The sequence below is a fragment of the Setaria viridis genome, chromosome 9 (assembly GCF_005286985.2).
Source record: "Setaria viridis chromosome 9, Setaria_viridis_v4.0, whole genome shotgun sequence".
Lineage (NCBI taxonomy): Eukaryota > Viridiplantae > Streptophyta > Magnoliopsida > Poales > Poaceae > Setaria > Setaria viridis.
Genome location: NC_048271.2, coordinates 14055914 through 14076282, shown reverse-complemented (window position 1 = coordinate 14076282; position 20369 = coordinate 14055914). Strand labels below are relative to the sequence as shown.

Sequence of the window (20369 nt, the reverse complement as noted above, 5' to 3'; positions counted from 1 at the left end):
CTCGGCACTGTCGCAGCCAGCGCCAGTCCGTTAGGAGAGGATGGCCTTCCCCGTACCTGACAATTACTCCCACAGCTGCCTTTCCTGTCTCCTTGATCAAAGCTCCATCAACATTGACTTTGATCGCCTGCCCTATCGGAGGGGTCCATTTGCTATCACTCCCCAATCTTCTGGTACTCGCACGCGCCAATCTGCCCGCCACCAGTTTCTGCTTCCCTCGAGCATCCCCTACTTCGTTCTGTTGTCGGATTTGGAGCAGTGCTTCAATATATCTTGTCAGGAACAGAACAGACTCAGCGATAGAAATTCCTTCTCCTGCCTGTAGGACATTATTCCTGACATTCCAGCACGTCCAGATTAGCATAAGGAAATTCGAACAAACTTCAACATCATACCTGTCCAGGATCATCAGGAGCCAGTCCGGGCCTACATTCCTCAGGTCCCTCTCCGTTGGGAGCACTACATGCTTCCTCAGGTCATGACGCAGTGCTGCTGCATGGGGACAAGTGATAACTGCATGGAAGCAATCTTCCACTGTGGAACCGCATAGCTCACAACTGCGCTCCTGGTCAAGATGTCAATACTCCTTATTCGCTCTCGTCGGCAGCCCAGGCATTTCCTGACGACCTTCCATGCGAAAACTCTCACCTTGGATGGAACAGCCGCACTCCATACCTTCTTCCAGATGCCTCGTTCCCCTTCTGCGCTTGAGCTGGATCCTGTGGCACCCATCTCATATTTATCTCTCATGGCGAGTCTATAAGCACTCCTGACCAAGAAAGATCCCAGTTTTCTCGTAGTTCCAAGCGATCCAGTCCGTGCACAGTGAAGACGGTAGCTTGATTTTCAGAATTTCATCCACATCACACGGGTGAAAGAATCTTCTCAACCTTTGCTTCATCCCACGTGTTGGACTCCTGATCCACGCTCCCGATTGGTTTCATACCACTAGTCCACCAACCCGTGCTCCCGCACGGGCTAATGTTTTTAGAAACTATTATATTTAAAAATTATTTAACTCTCTTATTTTTTTAATACTTCAACATAATACTTATATAGATATATACCTATCTTTGTTGTGATTGTTTTTAATTAATAATTACTTTATGCACTTTTTCATCCATATTCATACTTTTTCCATTTTGTATTGCACCTCCAATCCTCCATACATTATGTTTAGCATACAAATCAATATTTTTCATCGATTCCTCACATACATGTATAAATGGTCTACATGGTGGGATTCATCATGTGTATATACTTTAACTTAGTATTTTTATATTAACAATGATATAAATAGGTAATTTAGAATCATATATTAATTTACTTTTGGACATATGATGCACATGTTTAGGTTATTTTTAATAACGACGTACGTGGGTAACATAGATAAAATTTTAGAATGACAGTTTACGTTATGCTTTATAATGATTTATAATGATAAGTATTAGTAAATTGGATGAAGATTATGGGGTTACTTTAGATTATTTTTTATAATAGCTGAGCTCGATAATTTAGATATAGGTTTAGAGCTCATTATTTAATATTTTCACAATGATAGTGGTGGGTAATTTTTTAGAAAATGTAATAGATCAATGGCTATGATTATTAGAGTTTACATGATTGGTGTTTGATGTTTTTAATTTTTATGAGAATTTATCTCTTTTTTCTAGCTTGTCTCATGGGAACTAATAGGGAGCCTCCAATGGAAAAAAAATAAGACTACATTGCTACAAAACTATTACCATAAGCTACCTCTCGTTTGTTAAATATTCGAACACAATACTTATATAGATATATACTTGATATCTTCATCCAATTGTAATAGATTTTAGTTAGTAATTACTCTATAATATTTTCATCCACATTTATAATCTTTAACTTTTCACTTTGCATCGCAGGTATGCGCTTGAATTTATTTAATGAACCCTAAGTTTGAGATACAATTTTAACATAGAAATCTATATTCACATCACTTTAGATCTTTATAAATGGTGACACACATCATGCGTATAGACCTTAATTATTATATCGTATACCAATATCGCAAGATATATGATTTAGAATCATATATTGATGTATATTTTTAATTAAGGTTATTTGATTCAAATATAGGGTTACCTTATGTTATTTTTAATAATAGCATGCGTGGGTAATATAGATGCAAATTTAAGGGGTTCCTTTAAGTTTTTTAAGTAATAGTGGTGGGCAATTCAGTTGCAAATTAGGGGGTTATTTTAAATATTGTTTATAATGGCATAAGTGGGTAATTTTGATGAAGATTAGGGGTTGCTTTAGTTTATTTTATATAATGGCATAGGTGGGTAATTTATATATAGATTTAGGGGGTTACTTTAGGCTATTTTCATAATGGTATAGGTGGGTAATTTTTTAGAAAATATAATAGATCCAATGGCTATGATGATTTGAATCTATCAATTGATGGTCGGATATTTTGCTTTTTTGTGAGAATTTCTAGGATTTCTCTCTTTTTCTAGAGTGTCCACCTAGGAATCCTAGGTGGCTTCACCTGGAGGCTTTAAAAGGAGCCTCCAATTAGTAATAGTAAGATAAGATAGGGCCGCGGCAGCCAGTTATCTCTCCATATGCGTATGGACGTGCCATCACCCACCCTCAAATTCTATTGCCCTCCAAGTTTGTGATGCTTCCCCGGCAACCACAGTATAAAGCAAATTCCCTGCAGGGAAATATTTCGCTTTCAAGACCTTGGCACATAAGCTCTCTGGATAGACGATTAGGCGCCACGCCTGTTTAGCCAGAAAAGCTTGATTAAATAACATGAGATCCCTGAAGCCCATTCCACCCTGGTTCTTGGGCAAGATCATGGTCTTCCATGGAATCCACTGGAACTTACGCCGACCCCTTTCCGAACCCCACCAGTAGGCGCGGATTGCTTTCATGAGGTCCTCGCAGAGGCCGCCCGTTAATTTGAACACGCTCATAGTATAATTCGGAAGGGCCTGGGCCACTGATTTTATAAGCGTTTCTTTACCTGCCGCCGATAGTTCTTTCTCCTTCCACGCTGACATCCGCTTCATGAATCTCATTTCAAGAGGCTGGAAAACACCTCTCTTGAAGCGACCTTGGGGGGTAGGGAGACCCAAATATTTCTCCTCAAACTCTACTCGTTCCACTCGCAAAATATTTCGCACCTGTTGGACAGTCGCCTCATCTCTTCCTTCCCGGACTAACATGGAACATTTGCTTGGGCTTAACAGTTGACCGGTGTTCCGTTAAAAAATGGACAGGGCAGTCCTGACATGTTGCGCCTGCTCAGCGTTCGCTCGAAAGAAGGCGGCTATCATCAGCGAACAGCAGGTGGGATATGCTTGGCGCCGTTCGACACACCTTGATACCCTCTAGTCTTCCCAGGCTTTCGAAATGCTTTAGCAAAACAGAAACACCGTCAGCAACTAGAAGAAATAGATAGGACGAAAGTGGATCGCCTTGTCGTAGACCTCGCGACGGGGTAAAGGGTGCCAATGGCGCCCCATTGAAGCGAATAGTGTAGCATACAGAGGACACGCAAGTCATGATCCATTGTACCCACTGACTTTGAAAGTCTAGTTTCTCCAACAGATTCTCTAGAAAACCCCAGTCCACTTGGGCATACGCATTCGATAGATCCAACTTATACACACAAAATTCCTCCGTGTCACCAGCTCCCTTCTGTATTGCATGAATACATTCAAAAGCAATCACAGCATTGTCTGTGATCATACGCACAAAGGCACTTTGCTCTGGTGAAATGATTTCTCCCAGGATTGGTCTCAGCCTATTCACCATACATTTCGAGATCACTTTGTAGATAAGATCTCAAAAAAAAAGATCACTTTGTAGATAACATTGCACAAGCTAATGGGCTGGAAATCTTTCAGCTCTTCAGGATTGTTACCTTTTGGAATAAGCACAATAGCTGTATCATTAATCCCTGGGGGCATGATCCCATCCGTAAAGAAATTCTTGACTGCAACTATCACATCCTCTCGCAGCGTATCCCAGTGCTTCTGGAAAAAATGCGCTGGGAAGCCATCCGGCCTTGGCGCCTTTAGTGGTCCCATTTGAAAAAGTGCATCTGAAATTTCTTGATCTGTGAATTCCTTACATAGCTGCTGGTTCATCTCCTCCGTGACCTTGACTTCCGTTAGCTCCAATAGCTCCGTAGGGATAACTCCCAGATCGGCCTCATACAATTTCCTAAAGAAATCCACCGTCATATTCTTCAGGACATGTGGATCCTCCCACCAATTTCCTTCAGCATCTTTCAATTTCTTGATGCGATTCTTCCTTGACCGCCACACTGCTTGTCGGTGGAAATAGCTCGTATTTCTATCACCCTCCTTCAGCCATGCTACACGTGAGTGTTGCAGCCACATCATTTCTTCCCTATACAGCAATTCATCCATTCTATCTGTTATTTTCCGAATATCATACCTCCCGGCTGACGGGTCTGTTAGGAGCATGCCTAGGATCTCTAGATGCATATCTAGTCGGGATCACAATCAACATAAAGGTTCTTGGGGTTTCTGGTGTGTACCGAGAGCGAGCGAGAGAGAGAGAGATAGGAATACCTTCACCCCTAGGGGTGGTAGCAGCAGAGCTGCTGGCCATCTCATGTTCGCGTGGGGAAGTCTGCACAAGGCAGCGATGCGCAGTGCCGTGTCGAGTCGCCGGCGAGGTGGCGGTGGTGCTTCCCGCCGCTACTGCGCAAGACCTAGATCGGTAGGTGTGTCGGTGGGGCGGCTGGCTGCGGCGAACCTCATGAGCCGAGCCGTGGCCCCCACCCTATTTATATAGCGCAGCGCGATAGGGACCCACCACCCAATGCTAGGGTGGGCGCCCCCGATCAGGGCGCGGATTAGGATCCCGATGAGCCTTTGGGCCCATTAGGGAGGAGATCAATCTAACAGGGTCTCCTTTTAGCGCTTCCAGTTTAACTCTCAATTCTTCCAGCTCGGTTGTGACCGACCCAAAGTTCTTCTTACTCCAGGATTGTAGAGCCCCTTGAACCCGACGAAGGGCTGCCACCACTCCGCCCAGCCCTTCCTTGTTTGGGGCTGCACACCAAGCCTCTTTAATCTCATGCGCCAGCGACTCTAGTCGTCGTTCCCACATAATCTCATACTGGAAAATCCAAGTCTTATGTCGTTCCCAATTTTCCTTCCTGATCTCCAGCAGTAAAGGGTAGTGATCGGATTTGGAAGACACCAAGTGATGCACCGTGCCATCAGCAAATAAGTCTCGCCAATTAGTGTCCGCCACAGCTTTGTCAAGCCGCACCTTAACGTTAGCCGCCCCCTCTCTACCATTATCATAAGTAAAAGGGAGCTCGACGAAACCCAAATCCACAAGGTCACAGTCATTCAACGCATCCCTGAAAAGGGCCATTTGTCTCTCAAGTCTTTCGTATGAGGAAAAATGCTCAAAACCCCACATAGCTTCGTTAAAGTCACACAAAACTAGCCAAGGTAACTCCGACTGCGAGCGCAAGCGTCTAAGCGTTTCCCACATGTGATGACGGTTCTCCATCCTGGGCTCCCCATACACGAAGGTGACCCTGAACCAGGGGTCACTTGCACTAGCACGAGTAGAGACATCGATGTAACGAAAATTCTTCTCTAATAACTTGACCTCGATCAACTCATGCCAAAAAAGGGCTAAACCTCCACTCCTACCATCGTTATCGACTGCAATACAGCTCTTTAAACCTAACCTCCATCTCAAATTGGCTACTCTATTTTCCAAATTACGAGTTTCACATAAGAAAACCATACTCGGGCTTCTGGCTCTAACTAGAGCTGATAACTCTTGAACTGTCCGAGAGAGCCCGATCCCTTGACAGTTCCAGCATAGAGCATTCATTGCCCCTGTTGGGGCTCGCCTTGAGCACCTACTAGCAGGTTGTGAGTAGCCATTGTTGAAGATCTCGCCATGGGATCTTGAATCTCCTGCGCCTCCTCCTTCTCTTCCAAGCGCACACCATTCCTAGGACCTGCATGCAAACCCGCACCCCCTCAAAGGTGCAGAAAGGCCTTCTGGTAGCATCCCGCCATTACGCATCTCCTTCAAGGACTGGGCGATCGCCTCCGGCTTTAAAGCTTTCTTCTTCTTTTGCTTGTTAATATCTTTCACCACGCCCAGGCTCCTCACCAGCGACTTGAGCTCCTATGAACCCCCAGCTTTGGATTTGGCCAACAACAGCTGGTCATGGAGGCTAAGCGGGACGCCAGTCTCCAGCTTCTTCGCTGCCTCCTCCTGAGCGGCCAGAGAGCCCTCACTAGATCCCATATAGGAGTCGATGCCCAAAACCCTCTCCTAAACATCCACCGAGGTATCCTGTGCACTTGTGCATGGCAGCCGCCACAGGGGCAGCAGTTTGCCCAGGGTTGTCCACTGCCATTTGCTGTACTCTATGTGCTAGCTCAGCAGCAACATCAGGCATTACAGCCACATTGGCTATAGAGCTCGCCTCCACCTGGCCATCAATCCTTCCATGTTCTGTCTGCCTCTTGTCCCTCCCAATTGGAAGGTTTTGTTGCTGCTGCATCTTCCCCTGATGGCCCGCATTCAGAGATGACGAACCAGAGAAGGAAGTCACCCTCTCCTTCTGCGAGCCACTGAAGTTGAGACCCCTCCTTGCCGATTGAACCGACGACTGGAAGGAGAGCATCCTACCCACACTTTTCTTGAAAGGCAAAGTACACAGCTCCGTTCCAATCCTCACACCTCCTTCGTTTAACTTTTCATCCAGGCACTCCTGTTCCGCATGTCCGAGACGACCACACAGTAAAAGCAAAAGTACGGGACGTTCTCATATTTCACCAAGAACTCCATAAGCCCTCGGCCTCTGACTCTTATCTGCACATTATGCTAAGCATCACATAGTGCAAAACCAACTTGCACTCTCTTGAAGTCCTTCACAGCTTCACCCACTTCCAGCACTCATCCTACCTTTGCTCCCAAGGCTGTGACAAAACCTGTAGTCATTATAACCACAGGGATAGATTCAATGGTTACTTCAGAGAGCCTGGACAGGCCATCATAGCGAACAACAATAATTGAGAGAGTTCTCAGATGTGAACTCAAGCAAGTATATGTTGTCGCTCAAGTCCCTCGAGCTCATATTCTCCCACACATTGCTCAACTCTAAAAACAGCATTTTTTTTATTTGAAAGTACGACCAGAGTAGTACCTTGCCACCGCATACCACTTCATCCGCTCTCCTTCCACGGGTTGTTCTTCCTCGAAGCTGTACTCAAATTCTTTTGCCTCCAATTCTTCCCCAGCCGTGTTTTAGTATTTTAGGCTTAGAAGTTAGTGGTTGTCAGTTGGCGTCACGACTATATGTCGCATATGTGACAGATAACTATCCATCGTATATGCATGGGTCCCACCTGTCAGTGACAGTTCCGTGGGTCCCACCTATCAGCTCCTTCCTCTTCCTCCATCCGTGCGCCGCCCATCCACTCGCCCCCTCCCAAGCTGCTTCCTCCTCTCCCTGGAGATGAGCTCCCCAGCGGAGCCGGGTTAGGGCAGCGGAGGGTGGTGGTGGTGGATGTGGCGACGGGGATCGGAGAGGAGGAAGGCGGCACGGGGGAAAGCAGAGGAGAGGAGGTACGGTTAGGGTTTGGGGTTAGGGGCTCGCCGCTAGTAGGGTTAGCGTTCGGGATGGGGGGCTTTGGAGTTCAGGTTGCCGGGGTGGGTCTCCAGTGACCTCTGGATGTAGAGGGAGGGCCTCGGCGGTGGTGGACCAGCGGCGGCGACGGGTTGTGGGCGGGGCGGTGAGGCGGCAGGTGCTGCCAGCCGCGGGTGGCGGAGGATTGTCGGTGGGCGGCAGAGGAGGTGGGGGAGTGACAGCGAGCATCTCAGCGGAGCCGGGTTACGGCAACGACGAATCTGGCGGTGGGAGCCACCGGAGACGGTAGAGGAGGACGGCGTGGGGGTGACTGGAGAAGGGGAGCAACGACGCGTGGTCGAGCTCCACGAGAAAGATGACCTTCTCGTGGGCCGCTTTGGTGGGCCGGAGGTGGTGGCGGGCAGCGTGCTCAGTGAAGGCGACACCATCGCCTTCAGCGGTGCATCGGCAACGCCTAGACGCCCCCGTTAGTTGGGTCTAGTCGTAATGGCATACTCCACGAACAGCAAAGGGAAGGGTAAGGTACTGGTCTTAGGTGCCTTTGGCAGGGATTCTGGAATGGCTCCGGCACCGGCTTCTTGAGAAGCCCTGCCAAACGGTCATCCCAAAATGGGTTCGCCACAGAAGCTCCGGACAACGCGCTCTCTGGAGCAATTCGACGGCAGGAGAGCCAAAAAAATTGGCTCCCTACAGCTTCAACCTCTGCTACAGGGGCCATCTTACCCTTTTGCTCATCGAGCGACTGAATGGCACGGTGGATCACCATAGCCCGCGTGCATAGCACCTGCGTGGCGGAGTAGAGGCAGGCCACCACGGATGCGCCGAGAAGGTCGTTATACTCGTGGTAGCGGGAAAACTCTATCCAGTCCCCGTGGTGGCACGACGCGGCGAGCGTGATGCCTACAAACACTAGCAGCACCACGGCCGCGCACAATGCTAGCACCACGCCGTCGAGCGCCCGGCGTTCGCCCGACTTTGATGCAGCGAGTATCGGCGGGGTTAGGCAGATGTGGTGCAGGGCTAGAGTGACTGAGCATCGCGGTGGCAAGGAAGTGGCTCGGTGGTGGAGTAGCTCAACAGGGCCCGGGTAGAACAGAGTAGAGGGAAGCGGTAGGGCAAAGGCCGGAGTGTGGTGGCTGGGAGGAAAAAGACGGTGGATAAGGACCATAGAAGAAAGAAGATAAAGGAGCCGGACGGAAGGAAAAATATAAAAGAAAAGAAAATGGTTGATAAAAGGAAAAAAGTACAGATATTATTGACTACATAACAACCCACAAAATCATTGGGTAATCTATAATTTTATTTATTAGCTTTTGTAATTACAAGGCACACTAATCCCTTTAATTTTATTTTCATAATTTCTAATGAACTCAAATTATAAACTAATGTTAAACATTCAATTCATCTATTCAAACAATCAACATAGCCAAAGGCATATAGGACATTAACCTCTCACATCCATTCCTAAAAATACAGGAGAAGCCATTTTGCCAAACACTTTTCAGAACGGCTTCAGCTCCATCAGAGAAGCTGCTCCACCAAAGAAGCTGCAGCTGGAGTAGTTTTAGCCACAACCACAGCCCTGCCAAACAAGCTCTAAGTCTGAACGTCCATGCGTGTTGGTATAAGAATGGGGATGGCGTATGCCATTCCAATTACAGAGGCCAGTAGGTGTCGGTGTTTTATACCCGGCAACCTACCAAGGGTATTTCGAGGTAGTATATTAGTTGGTGGGGGATCGTCAGACCTGAAACTCAAAGGTAAAAGTGAGGACACAAAATACAGATTTATATAGGTTCGAGCCGCCAGAGTAGCGTAATACCCTACATCCTGTTTGAGATGTTGTATATTGTGCCTTGCGCTTGGGTGTTGTTTGGTGTTGCAGCATTTTTGAGTACTTTTTAGATCCTCGCCTAGTAGTTTTGGTGCTCTTCGAGTACTTTGTTTGGCTGAATCTTCAAAGTTCCTCAAAGCTGCCATGAGGCTATGGTGTGCTCAAGCCCTTGATCATCTTGATTTTGTAATCTTTATCTTTGGAATGTGATATGGAGGGCGGCGGAAGTAGCACTTCATATGGAGTAGCCCCCGAGCCTTAGATTGAATCGAAGAATTAGGCTGAGGGTCAATAAAATCTCAAATCTTCTTCTTTCATCTTGAAAAAAATCAACTGTTGGGTGACAGCCCCCGAGCCTTGGAATGATTAATTAATCAATTCGAGAGTCTTTAGTCTTCACAGTTCACACAAGTCATCATCCGAGTAGTTTTGGGGCGTCTAACCCCCGAGCTTATGCGCCAGGTGAGCCATAGGAGCCATGTTGAGTAGTTATTGGTGCTTAGCCCCCGAGTTTGAGAGCTAGCAGAGCTATTCGAGTAGTAATTGGTGCTTTAACCCCCGAGCATGGAAGCTAGCTGAACCACTAGAGATATTCCAAGTAGTAATTGGCATTTAGCCCCCGAGCCTGGGAGCTAGCGAAGCCATTATAGGTACGCTAAGCGTCTTGGAAAGTAGTCGCTGAAACTTGACCTAAAAAAAGAAATGCATACATTATGTAGCATATTTGTAGAATTTGGAACTATTGAAATTTACTCAGTGATGAATATAATGTCAATGTTATGTGTCATGCACTTGTTTTGGCCATATTTCTCCCGAGTAGTTAGCCTATTACATTTAGGCTCTCAGTCCCTATTTAGCCATTGCCACTGCATGTGAGATCTTTGTCTCGTGTACGCATACTGGCACTGTTGCTATGGAGATCTTTGTCTTGTGTCCTAGCATTTAGGCATGATAAAAGATCTGAGGCTTTTAGGAATTGAGGCGTGTTCTACTCGAGTAGATTAACAACCGCTAAGAGAAGACTTTTAAAATAAGTAGTTGGCATTGCAACAAAAAAACTACGCGATTGCACTTAAAATAGTCGTTGAGACTTTTCTGCCTTTAGGCGAAGAGAGTGCGTGTTACCGCGCAAAAGATTTATGCCTCCTTAGGGTGTAGCCGTTGTGATCCTCCAGCACTCAGTGCACCAAACCCGTGGCCGTAGCCTTCGAAATTCGATGTACCAAGTCTGTTGGCGGAGGAACTTAGTGCACAAAACCCATGGCTATAGCCTCCGTAATTCGGTGTACCAAGCCCATGGCTGTCGGTCAACATGCCCCAAGAATAATTGGTAAAGTGTAGCTCTGGAGGGTAATTTCTGTTGAGAGGCGTACACAAATTAGTAGTCGGCGTATTGCCCTACATGTGGAAAACAAGCTGAAAAAATTATATTAAATAAATTAAAAAAGTGACTTAACTTAATTCATGGACAATTGCCGATGAAGCCGCGGCGGTCGTCATGAAGCCACAACGGTTGTTGATGAAATCGCCTAGTCGGAGTTGATTCTGACTAATCGTCGATGTTGAGAAGTCTGCCCCCGATTAGTTTTCTTGTCGAGATGAGTAGTCGAAGTAGTCATCGGTGAGTTGATGTGGCCAGACGTCAGTGTAGTAGTGTTCGTGTACATCTTCTGTGTATGTTAGGCTATGATCTTGAGGTCTTGTGGTAGCCTTCCATGTGCATGTAGCACAAATCCCTCAAAATTGATTTTCATGAAGAGTAATCGGAGTTGATTATTTGCTTCAATCTGTGTGTGATTGTAACAGACCTTTGTCATCTTGGGAGTTATGATGTGGATCCCTCCGTCTGCTTGATCTTCCAACTCAAATCAGATTTGCCTCTGCCTTGATCGACGAGCCGCATGTAGCAGCCTGCGTCAGAAACCGACTTGATCTTCGACTGGAATGTGGAGCTTATCGATTCTGTCTCAACGTAGATTTGTCCGCTCGAAACTCTGACTCGGCGACTTGCTTCTTGTCGAGTAGATTGATCTTGATGATGAGATCCTTCGAGCTCGTTCGATGATCTCGACAATCTCCCTTACCTAGCGCGCCAGATGTCGGTGTTTTATACTCGGTAACCTATCAAGGGTATTCCGAGGTAGTAGATTAGTTGGTGGGGGATCACCGGACCTGGAACTCAAAGGTAAAAGTGAGGGCACAAGACATAGATTTATACAAGTTCTGGCTGCCAGAGTAACGTAATACCCTACGTCCTGTTTGGGGTGTTGTATATTGCACACTGCGCTCGGGTGTTGTTTGGTGTTGAGGATTTGATCCTCTGTTATGGTTCTATGAGGTCTTCGCCTACCGATCTAGGGACCCCTGCCCTCTTTTATATACTCAGGGGGCGGGATTACTAGTCGGTTACAAGGTATGAGTTCTAGTAGGATTACATGGTATGAGTCCTAGTAGGATTACAGAGGAATCCTAGTAGGATTCCGTCTTCTTCCTTTCCTTGCGGGTTCTAGGGATCTATCCCCGACAGTAGGGTAGTGGTGACTTGCGACTTGGGATCAGAGCAGCTCCAGTCCTTGTTCGACCATCAAAATCCATGGAAGACGAATGGAGGTATGGTTCAAAGGTTGCAGTGTAAACATCGAGCTGTAGGAACCGCATTCTCAGTAAATAATGTGCCAACTACCCATCCGTCCTCCCTCTGCATGGTTCGATTGAAACAGCCTCTCACTTTTTCACATCGCACTGGAGCTGCTCTCAAGAGAGAATGTTCACTGTAATAGTATATAGTACCTGACCAATCTGATCATTGAGCATGCTCAAGTGGTTGCTCTTTACGAGGCTACAGCTGGTAGAAGAACCAGATGGCAATTGCAGGCTGCACTTCACAAATCCAGCAGGCCGATGATGACATGCGTCGATGATCGATCGTGTTAAGCTACCGCACTCCACGGTGTATCGATTCACGCAACCTGTTCCTACACCGCATCGCACACGTGAGGAAAGCGAGGCGAAACCCCCCTGCACCACGTAGATTGGCAGCGCGGGGTGGCGATGCCGCAGGAGGCGAGCGCGCAGCAGGCCTCGACGGTCGACACTGCTGATGTTCCCGCGTTACGCTGGGTTGCTGCGCGCGTATTGGCAGTGGCAGAACCACAGAAGCACCCCTGCTGCGCGTGCAGGCAGGTGCAGCACGATGGCGTGGGAGCCATCTCGCTTCAGATCTGTTGTTCCTCCCTCACTTCCCATCTGATCTCTTGGTTGATCGACTTCCTGCTGTTGTTGCGGTACAGAAAGCACTAAGCCCTCCTCCTATCTCCTCTCACAAATCTTGTGGTCGCGCTTATATTATTGTGCGGTGCTCTGGATGCTATTTTTGTGATGAAAATATTGTTGGATTTGCCATATTCATGCATGATGGGAAAAGCTTATTCAGTGATGATTTGTTTGTTCTGTTAATTTGAGCATTTGTCCATGTCAGTGATGCCTTGTAATTCTGAGCATACTTGTCCATATCTATGATGCCTTAACTATTTAATCTGAGCATACTTATCCATGTCAGTGATGTTTTTTTCCTGATGAAATGAGCACTTGTCCATTCATGTGTGGTGCTTCATGTTAATCATAGCAATAGACCATTTTTTGTGCATACACTTAGGCTATGCTAGTTTTTCTCATTTATATAGATGGCTTGGGAAGACAAGAGGAAGCAGCTCATTGTTCATGCAGCTGCTCTAGTCATTGCTATGTATGCATTCTTCATGAGTAGGATTAGAATGGGTCAACTTTCACGACCTCGGATTACCTATGCCCCAATGAGTGCTATGGCTGAGGAAAGGCAAAAAAAACTTAGATAAAATTTATAACTGCAATGATGTAGAGTGTGTAAATGTGCTTCGCATGAGAAGCGCCCCTTTCTTTCATCAAGGCAACATGCTTTTGCAGCTCCATTGTTTGAACAAGGCATGCAACTTCAGAAAAAAGAAAGATCTGAGAAAGAGATTTCTCAAAACCCATGTGAGGATGAGTGTACACAGCCCCAAATTCCACAAATTGAGAGTGCTGAAACTTGTGAGTTGTGTGATTCCACTATATATGAGGCTGAGAGCATCCAATTTGAGATTATGAGAGAAGAAGATGAGAGGAAATATGATGATATTTCTGAAACTAATTTAATCTCTACTTCTAGTATTTCCTACTTTATGCAGGTTAATAAAAGTGGGGAGCTTGAGTTGTTCGAAACATAACCAACATCACTTGATGGGAAAATGCAGCAAGAAACGGTACAAAATTGTGAGTATATACCTGCTGCATTGAACTTGTATGAGCCTATGTGTAATGATTTAATTGATCCACATTCTGAACTACGAAAACAAATATGCTCATGTGGATATTATTGCTCATAAAGAAGTGCTTTCAAGAATACCCCCTGCTGATTCCATGTATTATATCATGCTTGACAAGCCTATGGAACTACCTTATATCATAGAACATGTTTATGAAATTAAAACCATGCAATCTTTGTCTTCTACCAACACCTGCAATTATAAATTTATTTTGATTGGGAAATATGGTGTACATGATAAGTTCTGTGTACAGAATATATATTGCAACAAATGTGAATATAATTGGAGGCCAAGCATTTGTAAACTGTTTTGAGTATAATGAGAATAATTTATATTCTATAAATTGCTGGTGGAAAAAAAGTATAATGATATCAGAGTAGCACAGTTGAAACATGGAAGGCATTTAATTACATTACCAGCATACAAAAGTCAAGGACGACTTTTCTTCAAGGGAAGGGGAATGATGAGGATAAATTGTATATATTTCCTGATTTAAAATATATGTATGATGGCTGTAAAAATGATGATGATTACATATACGATGCATATACGTTGTTCTCTTTCTCTAGTATATTTTCAGGCTATCAAAAGCCGAGGATGGTTTTTCTTGAAGAAAGGGAGGATGATGCGGATATTCCAAGGAATTCTATTGCATCAGATTTTGTGAATGCTTCAAGTACATCCATAGAGCATGAACTCTCCAAAAGAGCTGAAAAGTGTCAAAAGGTGACTTCTTTCCAAACTGAATATAAATATTTAATTCATAAGAATATGATACTACCTCATATTTGTTATGTTATATTGTTCATATCAGATGTTAAGGAATCTTGAGCATGCACATATAAATGGTGGGTCAGCGGGAGGCGAAGGAGGTACGACCGTGCATGCATAACACATGTAGCAGTTATGTCCATCAAGATGAATGTGAGTTCTGCATCAGCTCAAAAGATTCTATGATGCAAGGCTGGCATATTTGCAAAGGAAATTATGTCTTCTTTCCAACAAATCAAACGGTGCATGATTTGGATCATTCCACAAGGAGATATGACGATTTTGGCAGAAGATGTACAAGCTGTCCAGGGCAACGCGCGATGGTTCTTTATACGAGGAGTTCATGGTTTATAAGGCATGTCAAGTATATATCTACTAGCAAAATGCCCGTGCGTTGCTACGATAAAAGATCAATTATGTTTTTCAAACTAATGATATTTTTTATTTCCATCACTAAATTTTAATTCTACTTATTGGATGTCCACACATTTAATAGAAAACCAAAAGAATTTTGACTTAATTATTTCCTTCAACTCAAATACCCATTAAATCAAGCAAGAGAGTTAAATTAGCCTCCGATGGGGGCCTCTTTAGTCCTTCTGGCCATGTAATATCTTTTCACATGCACCGTATTTCATCAAATAGGAGACGGTGCGATCAAACTTTTTCCATCATGCACATCCCATTGTAGGTACAATGGCTTAGGTTAAACTTTATTTGGATGTGCTATAACTACCTTTTAAATAGTTAATTAGGGGGTGTTTGGCAACACTCCACTTCAAATTTTTTTTCTCCACTCCACCAACTCCACTCAACTTCAACTCCACTTTACCAACTCCAGAAAAATAATGGAGTTGTCCACATGTTTGGCAAGAAGCATGGATCAAACTCTATAAATAGGTGATCTTATTGTGAAAAGTCTATTATACCCTTGTGATTGGGACCCATGTATCAGTCTCCCTTTATTTCTTCCCTACTCATCGTTTGCACGTCTTGCAACAATTTGCTCGGACATGGATTGTAGTTTTTCTTGCACAAACCGCTCTAATCCCATCTGACCATAGTGTTCGACATCAATAAGGTTGGCCATAACCTTCTTTTGCTGACAAGCTTCACGACGTTGTTTTAGTAATTCATTCTTTTGCTCGTGAGACATTCGCGCATATCAATTTCTTTCTCGTTGCCTCTTATGTTCTTTAGGGTCAGTGAGTAGTGGCTGGTCGCTCAATATCATCGACCCTCCGCCCTTTCTTCTTCTATATAAGTAAAATGCTAAAATTGTAATAGTAAATCGTATAAACTATTTCCATTCGTGACAAATACATATAACTCATCTAGTTGTATCCTACTTTCCTAGTAACAAGATAATATTTCATAAGGCGTACTCATAATTTTATAAAATCATTTTGATTTCTCACTGTACGTAAAGGTAAATCTACCGCTTTGTACTAAAGCATATAGACCTCGCAAGACTGCAGGATGCTGTCCAAGTAGTTCTCTTATGCAGACTCGGTATATATTGGTTTGGATTCACATTCACATAATTACGATGGTGATAATTGGTGACAGCTATGAAATAGAAACATATCATATTATAGAACAATGTAAAATGTCATTAAGTCAATAAATCATAATGCAATCAGGTCACAGAAATTTAGACTGGGCTAAAAAAGGAGAATGAATCTAAGGCATGCAAAATTCTACTGAACCAAAGATTATGATTTCATAGATCATTGAAGTAACAAAAATGTCTGGAACAAGGCTCCAGCATTGAGAGTATGAGGCCCAGCTTTATGCTTGGTTTGTGTCTTTAATTGCTGGCATTAGTATGAATTCAAGCACATAGGGTTATGAAAATCAGCATGAGGCCTTACCTGTGCCTGATAATCCCAGATGCAGACACTCCCCTAGTAGAGGCTCAACAGAATCCGGCACAATGCAAAACCTCATAAAATTAGCAACAAGTAGAAGTAAATTAACACTGTAAGCACAAACAGTAGAAATGGCTGAAAATCAGTGAACGGGCCCAAATCAGAACCGAAACTTACCATGGCTCCGTGGGGTGAAGATCCACCGACTTGACCCTCTCGGACCGTTGCGCAAACTTCCGCTAATCAGCACCAGAAAACAAAATGAAACCGAAATTAGCACAAAATCAAAGCGACACGAACAATACTCCGGCGACGTGGGGGCCGAGATCCAGTGAGGTCTGGCAGACGCACCTTGATCTCCAACCTGAGCGGCTGCAGCAAACACAGGCAGGAAACAACATTGGTCAGATCTCTGCGCATACATCGCGAGCTGAGCTCCAGGAAAACCAGTGAATGGATTGGAGATTCGGGAGCGAGTAGGGTCAGATCCGCGTACCATGGTTGCGACGGCGAGGATGGTGCCGGGTCGAGCCGAGTGACTGGGCTAAACCCTAGAGATCCCTAGCACCGACGGGGTGGGCGAGCGGGCGGTGCGGGCGGCCGGGGCCGAGACCAAGACCGAGGAGAAGCATTTTTCCCTTAACCCCCTCCCTTAGATTCTTTTTCCATCTGGGCCCTCTCTCTTCAGAATTTGGACTGCGGGTTTATTTCATGAAAGTCTGAGGGTTTTTTTTGCAAAACGAGCGAGACGGACAAAAATTGCTGGCAGAGACGTTACTCGCTTTAATAATAGGTATAGATATGTTCTAGGTCCTTCCTAGGATGTGGGAGGCCTCCTTGGCATGTTCAACTTGGATTCATGGTGATCAAATCACGGGGAAAGAAGATAAGGGAAGTTGAAATCAACACGGACTCGCTTTGGTGCAGCCAAACAGACCCGCACAAAAACATGCATAAGTTCCTCATATGGAATCGGTTTAGGCTGTATAAGTACTCGTTGGAAAGCTTATCCCATCTCTTTTCCAATGGATCTGGACCTGCTATCACATTCCTACCGAGTCGGCTTCAATCATCGAAGCAAAATGTCGGATGTAACTTAGGTTTCTGTTTTGTAACGTAGTCAAGTCCAAGTCGGCCCAAACTATTGTGGGGTCATATATACGCATGTACATGACCTAACAGGTCAGACCACATTTATTATTCATCAAAACTTGTAGCATATGCTCTTATTCTCATCTAGGGTTTAGCATCTTGCAAACCGATAATTAGATAGGGAATTGGGAGTTCTTGCCATAAGATTGTTCTTGCTTTTCCGCTGGGAATTGAGGGGGCAATTCAATTCACTCCTGCGTGGTCGAGTGGATTGCCTATCAACTGTGTGGTTTTGCGAATTCGAGGTGAAAGGTGTGTTGCACGGGCAGCATGTTGTTCACCCAATTCGTCGGATTTCACGGTATATCTAGATTCTACTTCGAGAAGGTCAGGCACCTCGTATCACCTTCTTTGTCTGCTCATTCTAACATGAAGAACACACCTCTAGAGGCCATTAGAGCTCTCCCCACTCCCTCTTTGTGAGTTCTCTTGAGAAATCTTGTGAGTTGGATTAAGAGGGTGAAAGATTGGGTGATTGGAAGCATGAGTGAGCCATTCCCATCCTTGAGCACTTGTGCACTTCATTAAGTAGTTCGTGAAGCATTTGTTACTCTTGGAGGTGAAGTCTCCTAGATGGCTAGGCGTTGCCCATGAGCTTCCAACCTTTGTGGTCAGCTACGGGAAGTTTGTGAAGGCGTCGATCTCGCCTCCGCAAGGGGAGAGATCAAGATAGTGAAGCGAGGAAAAGGGTTGAAAGAGACCCGGCTAAAGAGCTACTGAGCCCCTCAACGGAGAGTAGGTGCTTCCGCGGAAGTAGCCAAACTTTGGTAAACAAATCAACGTGTCTCCACTCTCGGTTTGCTTGTTCTTGAGTTCTTGTAGTTCATCTTGTTCATATTCTTGCTCTAATTGACTTTTGGACTCATAGCCTGATCTCTTTGTTGAGTGTGGTTTGAGTAGGTGTTCCACGGATCTATAAGTATACATCCTTACAAGGTCATGGCAACTCGTAGATCTAGATTTCATTGGCTAAATCTTTGTGGTTTTTGAAATCAATATCTCAGGGTTGGCTGCGCTAGTTAAAAGTAGGCTGAGCCGAGTTGAATCGAGTGAGCTAGTTTTGAACTAGCGCCCGTGCGACAAAGTCAGCTCACCACCCGGTGCTCCAAGTCAAAGTCGGCTGAGCTGACTTGACCCGGCTGAGCCGGGTTTGTACTATCCGCCACATATTGTGTTTGATTTTTTAGGAACGCCTATTCAACCCCCCTCTAGGCGACATCAAGGGACCTTTCAGGCCTGCAATGAGATGGACCAATGTGATGTCAGGATTTGTGCTTCGCAGCATGTGCCAGCTGATCTCCACTGGAGTGAGAACTGACAAAGGTTTTAAAGAGGTGCACTTGAACCAAGTGGCCAAGTCTCTGCATGAATTTTCAGGCAATGAGGTCACTAGCACCCAAGTTTATAACCATCTGCGCAAGTGGAGGCAGAGGTGGATTAGGGTGACCAAGGTTAGAGAACTTAGTGGTGCTTTGTGGGATGAGGATAACTTCATGATCACTTTGGAGGATGAGCACTACAAGGGCCATATCAAGGTGTGTTGGGCTGACCAAAGTTAATAAATTCATGAATTTCCTTGCTTTATCTCCTTTTCTAATCTCACCTTTTCATACATTCATTTCAGGCACACCCCAAGGATGCTGACTTATTGAACAAGCCTATTGAGAACTACCAGCAGATGCAGATCATATTTGGTAATGGGTTGGCTACATGCAAGTTTGCCATGGGGTCTGGTGAGGCTTTGGGGTCCCCATCTAACTTTGTTGAGAGCTCAGTTAACGTTGAGTCAGATGCTATGAAGGTTGATGATGTCCCAAAGATATTTGGAGAGGCACCCAAGACTCAGAATGCTGGTGTTGGGTCTGGTTCTAATGCAGGCAACAAGAAGAAGAGGTGCATGCTTAGTGAGGGGGACATTGTTGTCATGACTGGCATGACTGATGCAGTGAACAATGTTGCAAATGCCATTCTCCAGACCAAGATTGAGGATGTCCACCCTGAGTTGTATGGTGTTGTTATGTTCATGCCTGGGTTCATAGAGGAGGCATTGATGGCAGCCTATTCACACATGCTTGACAACAAGGCTCATGGCACTGCATTTGTGAAGATGAATGACTCTCACCGTGTGCTGTGGCTAAGGACCTTCTTGGCCAAGCACTACTACATTTAGAGGATGATGGTCTAGTGCTGGTTGATCCATCTTTTGTGTAGTGAGCCTACTGATCAAATCATAGCTTCTTTTGTGCAGTGAGCCTGTTGATCTGCTAGTGCATTCTTTTGTGCAGTGAGACTTGTGCTCTCTTGGTGGCTTTTCCAGAGCAGTGAGGATGATCTTCTCCTTCCTTCACTTGCGCAATTGATCTGATCCTGCATTCTTTTATGCAACTAACATGCCCTTACCTTTTTACTAACTATAGATTATAGTTAGTAATTGACTATATGGCACTCTAGCTGCTGCTACTTCTAAACCAGACTACTTGATGTGCATGAGACACTACTCTGGATCAACCTTAGCTTTATGATGGATGTGACATCATGAACAATATGGTCATGTAGTTATTATGAGCATGTGTCCACTGCTAGTGCTGTGTATTGAACTGAGCATATGTCCATTGCCAATGATGACATGTTCACATATTTATAGTGTTCTCCATCACTTTCTTTATGGCTCTTGCTTTTATTTCAAATATGTGTTATTTTGCTTGTCTGTACTTGTCTATTGCTAGTGATGTTGATGTGTT

At 44.9% G+C, this 20369-nt stretch overlaps 1 protein-coding gene across 1 annotated transcript; it reads left to right on the top strand.

Moving 5' to 3' along the window:
• Positions 1-12542: 12542 nt before the first annotated feature.
• LOC117835305 (uncharacterized) lies at positions 12543-19798 on the top strand. Its single transcript, XM_034714664.1, has 3 exons — positions 12543-12674; positions 18816-19163; positions 19253-19798. Exons 1-3 carry the CDS (start codon positions 12543-12545, stop codon positions 19796-19798), a joined length of 1026 nt encoding a protein of 341 aa, XP_034570555.1.
• Positions 19799-20369: the final 571 nt, after the last annotated feature.